This window comes from Formica exsecta, unplaced genomic scaffold, assembly GCF_003651465.1.
Source record: "Formica exsecta isolate Colony F162 unplaced genomic scaffold, ASM365146v1 scaffold175, whole genome shotgun sequence".
NCBI lineage: Eukaryota > Metazoa > Arthropoda > Insecta > Hymenoptera > Formicidae > Formica > Formica exsecta.
Window position 1 is genome coordinate 452556 of NW_021849067.1, and position 8092 is coordinate 460647.

The window sequence follows — 8092 nt, forward strand, 5'->3', positions numbered from 1 at the left end:
TAAGGCTTAGGGCTTAAATCACCTATTGTGGACCGGCACTAAAAGTATATCGGTATAAACTAGGCTATAAATTCATATCTCGCATATCTTCCGATATGCACTGCCAATCTGTCAATATGCACTGGCAATGCATATCGGAACACACCCTACACTCTATATAAACAGTTACATTGTGGTACTTTGTCTTTGTCCCAGAAGAGGACGGAAATCCATAGAGGAAAGAAGAAGAAGAAGATATCTCGCAGTTTCTTGAATAATTATCAATACATATTTATATTATATATAAACGCATACATATATACGTAAATGTACTGCGAATTTAAATAAGATAAAACAGAGTGAATTGTGTATAAATACGCTCATTTTTTGTACCAGAAATTGTGACTTTGTTTAATCTCTTATTGCATATCTTTATTTGTGTTCAATTACATAGAGCTCACAAATAAAGGCTACATATATGTGTTCGTTCAACTCTCCTATACATAATCGAGTTTTATATATTTTACACAGAATGCAAATTCCAAGTTTGTGTGAATACTTACATTTTAATCATTTGGCGTATAAATACTGAAAAAAGTAAGTGGTGAGTAGATTGATATTATTTAAAAATATCTATAGAATGATGCGAAAATACATTAAATAAGCAAAGTTTATTTTCAAATATAATTAAATCTCTTTGTTTACTACTTTTAATTTACACAAGCATTTGTACACAGAATCATCATTGATGTCGTCGAATTCTTTAACACGAGCACTGCCTAATGAAGTATTCTTCAGAAACGTCAATGGGGAATGGCTAGCACTGGAAGAGAAAGAAAGCTTGAATCTGTCGAGTGCTGACAATATTATACATTTTTCATTGCGAAGGGACAAATATTTTAATGTCAATTTGTGTTTAGTTTTATTTTTTTGTGCAGCTCTCTATATATTGATTGTACCTGAAACTTTAATTCCTTTCATTATAATAGGGTGCATTTTGACGCAATATAATTCATTTTTCGCTTCTGCAAGGCAGGGTAATTTTTTTATAAAATGACATTTTTAATAGAGAGAGATTTACTTTATAAAATATAGGATTGTTCACATATATATTATTTTACAGATACATTGTTGGTTGTAAAATCAGTAGGTATACATATTAAAAGTAGAAGAGAGTTTGGCATTTTTACATCTATAGAATTCTTGCCATGGGATACAGTAGAAGATATATTTATTAATGAAGTTATAAAAGGAGTAAGTTCATGTTTATTTTTATTTGTCTACAAAACCAAAACAAAACAATTTAGGCTTATAAATAAATTATTTCAGCAAAGAGTGCTTTATTATCTTACATTTATTGTAAAAGAATCAGCTGATAGACAGAATTCAAGAAGATTAGTTCCATTGTTTCAAGATTTACTACCTGAAAGAAAATGCCTGGAATATATGTACGGACGCTTAGCCAATTTGATTGGCTCAACCAAGAGAAGGAGAGTCTCTTAACCATTCCTGGTTCTTACTGGCTATGTCATAAGAAGAACATATACAAGTTTATCTTTAAATATCACCGTTCAGTGAAGTAAGATGATGATGTTATCACTCCGTTTTGGAAATTCCATTTATACATTTTTTCAGGAATACTATGCAATTTTCGTATGGCCGAGAATTATTAAAAATTGTTAGAAGAATCATAAAATGTCATCCAAGTCAAGGTCAACAGTTCGGCACGCCACATCTTCTTGTCACTTACAGTATCCTTTTTGATTATTACTAGTACTCTTTTTCAATAAGCAAGGCTACAATTATAAATTGTAATTTCCTTCATTCTGACACACTAAAATACAGATTGTACATCTTGGACCCGCCAAGATAAAATGTTTGCAATACTGAAGTTCCAGCAACGAACTAATGCTGCAACATTTTCACATGCATTTGTATTAACTATAAGGATCTATCCTTCCTCGGAACATTCATTGTTCAGCTTAAAATATCCTATTGTTAAAGAAGCTGATGCAGGTACTACATTTAAAGATTTAAATGTTTCCTTGGATACCAAAGAGAAAATTACTAAAACTATGATATATACCACAGACAAAGTGTCTCCAAAAAAGACTGCAATATATCAAAACAAGGAAGATCAAATTTCAAAATATAGTGCAATTGAGGACACATTCAACAAAACATCAGAAACAAAAGTTTCCGGTTTTCAAGATGACATTTTGAAGAATTCTGAACATTTTGATGAAAGTTTAAATCCGACAATTAAAAGTGCACAAACTGCAGCTGAAGTGCATTTTATTAATACAGAATTTCAAGATAACATAAACGAAAATAAATCTACTAACTGTAATATTAGAAAATGTGGAAGAAAGGTGGATCAACATTCTGTTGATCATATAAGAAAACAATCCTTAAGAGCAACAAAGAAGATGGATAAAATTCCTATTGAAAAGATAGATGATAGAAATAAAGAAACGAAATCAATAGTAATACAAAAACCAAATCAAGAAATACAAAATATCCGGAAAAACAAAATATTTTCTTCACTTAAATCAGGAATGATAAAAGATGATGTTGATAAATGGACATTATCAAATGGATTCGGTTTTTATGAAAATTCAATGGAAAAAAATATTTGCTCTTTAAATAATAAAGATATTTTAGATGACCGTGGAAAGACGATCAGTGAGACTATTGTAAACTCTGATAATGTACCAGATCAGTATTTTATTGAGAAAGAAGTACAATATAAAAAGAGATCAAATACTCCATTCTCAGCTATCAATCAGCCAATGCAAAGAGATTCTCCAACTGAGATAAACAATATAAATGAACACTCCATTCTAGAAGTGACGAAAAGAAATAACAATGAGTCTAAACACACAAAATTGAAAGAACATTGTAATGAGATAACAGATTTAAAATCTCAAAAAAATTACAAGCAACATACTACAATCTCGATTAGTACTGACAATCAATTATCAGTAAACAATACGTGTAATAAGTCTTACAAAATACGTAAACAAAAAAGCAGGGAATCCGAGAGAAAAACTATATCCGACGACAAGGTTTTGCGTTCGTCTAATATTACCGATTTAGTAATGGAAGGCTTAATGTTCACTATACGACAAGATCAGGACAGTGTAGCTGTCATTGAACAAAAAACTAAACTGGAAATGGATGAAGTATTAGAGAATTCTGAGAAAGTTGAGACAAAAGCTGGAGAGAAGTGTTTGTTAAATTCAAGTCTATTGCGACTTGAAAATTTGGTAACAATGATTGACTCACCGCTTGAGCATAATAAAGACCAGCAAGATAAAACTATTTGCCATGCAATTTGTAATAACACATGCTTATCGTCGTTTAATATTTTTCCTGACAGTCCTGTATATAATTTAGATGTTAATAGTATAGATGACAAAATGGATAAATTAAATATTCCTACAAGTTATGACAAACACAATGTTATAGATTATTTAAATCCATGTGAATCTCAAGGGCAGCGTAAATGTACGTCCTCTAGTATTAAAAATAATAATGGTTGTTTAACAAGAGAAATGATAACAGAAAGAAGCGAGCAATTAATGGAACAACAAGATGATGAACATAATAGAGAGGATAGAAACAATATCGAAACGGTAAAAGAGCAAAGGAAAGATTTTAGTCCTCAAGTTTTTCAACCTATATTATTTTCATCTGAGAAAAAGAATGCAGGACTGCAAAATAGAGACTTACTGACAGATAATACAGATATTGAAGAAACGAGCAAGCATGAAATGTCTGTGAAAAGATTTTATAATTCTTCGCTATCATCCTCTTTATCAAGTCCAAGGAAGATGTTTACAAAGAAGGAAAATTTTATAAATTCTGAAGAGTCTGGTTCGACCAAATTGTTTCGACAAGAGACAAATGGTCCAAGAATAGTTTCAGACAAGGCAATTACCATCGAACAAATGCCATTGGCTCTGCAAAAGGTTATACAACACACGTGTAAAACGCGCAGACCTTCGACATCCAATAACGAGATACTACAACATGAACAAAAAACACAGTATACCATATTGACAGAGAATGCGGCTTCCGAGACAGCTATCTCATTCATAGATAAGAATATAAATTCCAATATAAAAAGTAATTTGTCTGTCGAATTTAAAATTGATTCTGAAGAAATAAAAAGCTACAAGAATGAATCTTGCATAACAATCAATAAAGATACTCTAGAGACTAATGAAGATGTATGTGTGAAGAATACAAAAGAAAAAAAAAACGAAAGTGATCGCACTTCACGAAGAAATTCGTCGTCGAAGAACGGTTTGCCAAGAAAATTACAAGACATTACAGAAGACTTTTACTATGACTTGTTGCATGCACGTAACAAAGACAATGCCATTCGGCAAAGGTGTCTTAGGCAAAGACAAAGATCTTTGAATAATCCCGATAATATTAGAAACGGCAAAGTACGCATAGAAATGTCAAAATTTATTCAAGACATTACAGAAGGTGCTAGAGTGGTGGTGAGACGGCTTAATATAGACAAATAAATCCAATTTGTTGGAGAAAAGTTTTACTTTAGCAATATGTATGCATTAGAAACTTGGTGTTGGAGAGAGGATCCACATGGAAATAGTTTATTATATTCATAAACATACATATTTTATTGTATATTCTCATGAATACTGCATATATTCCAAATCATGATAGATTGTAAATAAGGTGATTGTAACTTCTTATTTTTATCTCTTAACTCCAACTCAATCGGCTAATAAATAAATGTGGTTATCGCTGATATAAATTGTGTACATTTTAAAAATGCTTATGTATGCAACTTAAATCTCGCACGCGCACGTGTGTATGTGAAATGTAAGTTAATGAAATTATATTATATTGTCTTTTTATATGAAAATGTGTGTGTGTGTGTGTGTTTTATATAGAATACAAGCTGTATCAAGAAACACTCAATGTGGATTTATATTTTTCATTTCACAGAATAGAGAATAGTATTTTTTTCTTTTTTTTTTTTTTTATAAATTTTCATCTATTGGACGAGAAGTACCATTACGTGATTATATCATAATTATAGTGAATTATATTTTTGATATTTTTAAAAATCTCGTCTCTGCTGGTGCTTAGAGTTTTTCACTAAACCATGCGCGATTGACCAATCGAAAAGTTCTATGTCCAATCAAAACGTGAACAAATAGGTGTTTCATCTTTTGTCGACTTATAATCTATGACTCAAGCTACTACTTTAATTTTATTGGTTCCCATCCAGTTTGATCAATTTTTTCGCGCATGCGCATATCAGTTTCACTGCATTTGATGGGCTGCGTTCAGAAACATCCCCGGATGCTCACGAGCATCGTTCATCTCTGTTCAACTTTTAATAAATAACAAAGATAGAGCAATCCTCGTGTGCATACGGGTGATGTTTCCGAACGCAACCATGCATATGCGCGAAAAAATCGTCGCCTAACAACATTGGTCGCGTTCAGCAGAGAAAACCGCTTAGTAGCAATCGAATGTGATTGGTTCTTACTTTTAGAACCAACGAATCAACGTCAAGTGTTGACAAGACGATAACTGAGCGCTTTCTCTGCTGAACGCGGCCATTGCTTCCATCTTCCATCTTTCATCTTATTCTTTCTATAGAACGTTCAGAACGTGAAAACATGGCCGAAGTAAGTTTCCGAAATTTTAATATTAAATCTGAGAAATTCTCGTACATCTATTACGCCAAACTAAATTGCATTAGTTATACATTTGCTTTAGTTATTCGTTTATATTAGTAAAACGATATTAATGTGCGATATAATATATATATTTGGTAGGTGCTTTGTCTATGGTAGCCGAATATTTAACTTCTCCTTTCTGTTTATCTTTCATAGGCAGATGAAACTCAGAAGAAGAAGAGGACCTTCAGGAAGTTCACCTTCCGAGGGGTGGACCTCGATCAACTGCTGGATATGCCAAAGTAAGATGCACCGGGAATTGTTTCCTTAACAACATAACCTAACAATTCACTTTCAATTAATTTAACTTTACAAGGAATTATAATCTATATATTTTATATATTTCTTTCCCATAAAATTTCAAGTTAAACAAGATTTATTTAATTTACCATGTCTCTGTGACTTATATTTTCAAAATAAAATGTGTAAATCATACAAAGAATGATTGAATATAGCATAAGGGGAAAAAAAAAGACTTTTTTATCAATTAATAATCGTTTTCCAGTGAGCAGTTGATGGATTTGATGCATGCAAGAGCACGTAGACGCTTTTCTCATGGCTTGAAAAGGAAATCTATGGCACTTGTCAAAAAGCTGCGCAAGGCGAAGAAAGAAACACCGCCTAATGAAAAACCTGAGATAGTGAAAACTCATTTGCGTAATATGATCATTGTTCCAGAAATGGTTGGCTCGATTGTTGGTGTGTACAATGGTAAAACTTTCAACCAAGTTGAAATTAAACCAGAAATGATCGGCCATTATCTGGGAGAATTTTCTGTTACATACAAACCTGTTAAACATGGTAGGCCTGGTATCGGTGCTACACATTCTTCAAGATTTATTCCACTCAAATAAATTGTATTTTTTGTATCAATAAAAAATGTAATGAGTTAATTCTGTTGCATTTTTATAAATATTGTTTGCAAAAATGTATTCGTAACAACTTGATAACAAAGACATTTTCGCAATTTCAAGGAAAATGTTCGATCGGAAAATGAAAGATCTTTTATGATTTAATTAAATCGCAAACAAATCCGAGCAAAAAATAAATAACAAATAGATATCAAAAAATTTAATGTCTAAAATACACATAAAACGGTAATTTGTGGCTTTTATACATTCATTGAATCTTTTAGGCTATCTCAATGTATATTTCATTATCTATGCATTCATGTGTGTTTGTATAGCTTACTCTACATAATGTGTATATAAAGATTTTATATATGATACAAGAGATTTATTAAATTAATAGGAAATACACTTTTACTATAAAGAGGAGTTCAACACTTTGTGTTCTGAAATGTAAGCAGTGTGCTGTTCGTATACCTATCCATCGCTGCTATTATTCTGTTTCATAGCAAAGTAGGCACTTTGAAGCTCTCGAAGATTGTTTTCTAGTGTCGCAACCTCGTCATACTTGCAATCGGCGCGGGCTTGCTTGATGTACGCGCGAAGATTACTCATTTGTTCAATTATTGGATCCATGGAGGAAGATATGATGGATGTGACATTAGATGGACCCCAACCTTGAGACTGAGTCACAATCGTCGGTGCCTAAAAAATTTTTTTAAATGCCGGTATGAAATTTTTAAATCGGTTATATCATCAATTAATCAGTCAATTAGAATTCCGGAACCATGCAAACTCAATCTTCTCTTTTTTAAGAAACAATAATTTAAAAAATGTATATCTCTTGTATCTTGAAAAATGTTGATTATAATATATATATATATATTCTTATGTGTTCAATATATACTATATATATATATATATATATATAGTATATATTGAACACATAAGAAAGCTAAAAGTATAAAATATATAAAAATCAAATTAGATATTAGATTTTTCTGATTTAGCATGATTTGGAATTAAATTCCTCCAATTATTAATTCTGTTACATGCTTTGTTAGTATATACTACCTGGTTGATTTTCATAGAAGGACTGTTATCTAAATTTCGCGTATCTCTTTTGCGCTGTTCTCTCAACTTCTCTCGTTGCTCTTCTTCCGATTGTCGCTCGTATGCTGTTCGGGCTTCTATTCTTTTTTGGCGTTCTTCTTGTAAAATTGCATATTCTTCTGCCGAGGACAAAGGTTGCAGAGTTAATAACTCTTCCTTTAAAAATATCATTGCCGATGTTCTAACCATCTGATATAGACGCAATTCTTGTCCCTGTATCTCCTGTGGATCTTCCGTATTTTTCTTCACGCCGAGGATGAGAATCCTTTTGCTGGTTGCATCTATATTTTCTCCCAACTTTGCCAATTTGATTCGCAATGATTGAGCGTCCTCCACATCGTACGTAGTCTCTCCTTCCCTAAAATAGTTTTCAATGCACATTTCTGGTAAAATTTCTTATATGTGTGTATATATATTATATAC

General features: G+C 31.8%; 3 protein-coding genes across 7 annotated transcripts in view; 2 read left to right on the forward strand and 1 right to left on the reverse strand.

The window, feature by feature from the left end:
- Positions 1–95: 95 nt before the first annotated feature.
- Positions 96–4882, forward strand: LOC115233477. 5 transcript variants are annotated; one of them, XM_029803938.1, is made up of 7 exons: positions 96–583; positions 717–1016; positions 1103–1233; positions 1309–1558; positions 1615–1730; positions 1825–1995; positions 2071–4882. In XM_029803938.1, the coding sequence occupies exons 4-7, from the start codon at positions 1413–1415 to the stop codon at positions 4518–4520; spliced, it is 2883 nt and encodes a 960-aa protein (XP_029659798.1). In that variant the 5' UTR covers positions 96–583; positions 717–1016; positions 1103–1233; positions 1309–1412; the 3' UTR covers positions 4521–4882. The 5 variants fall into 5 exon arrangements, with proteins under 5 accessions (XP_029659798.1, XP_029659794.1, XP_029659796.1 ...); XM_029803934.1 differs by having other exon boundaries at positions 1825–4882; XM_029803936.1 differs by having other exon boundaries at positions 1346–1558; positions 1825–4882.
- Positions 4883–5499: 617 nt separating this feature from the next.
- Positions 5500–6601, forward strand: LOC115233507 (40S ribosomal protein S15). Its single transcript, XM_029803993.1, has 3 exons — positions 5500–5657; positions 5865–5950; positions 6214–6601. Exons 1-3 carry the CDS (start codon positions 5649–5651, stop codon positions 6560–6562), a joined length of 444 nt encoding a protein of 147 aa, XP_029659853.1. The 5' UTR covers positions 5500–5648; the 3' UTR covers positions 6563–6601.
- A 163-nt stretch (positions 6602–6764) lies between these two features.
- Positions 6765–8092, reverse strand: part of LOC115233504 (rabenosyn-5) — a 3480-nt gene continuing 2152 nt past the window's right edge. Inside the window, exons 6-7 of the mRNA XM_029803987.1 lie at positions 7631–8027; positions 6765–7261 (exon numbers count right to left, since the gene is read on the reverse strand). Of these exons, the coding sequence (XP_029659847.1) occupies positions 7034–7261; positions 7631–8027 (625 nt within the window). The 3' untranslated portion in view covers positions 6765–7033. The remainder of the gene's footprint in view (positions 7262–7630; positions 8028–8092) is intronic.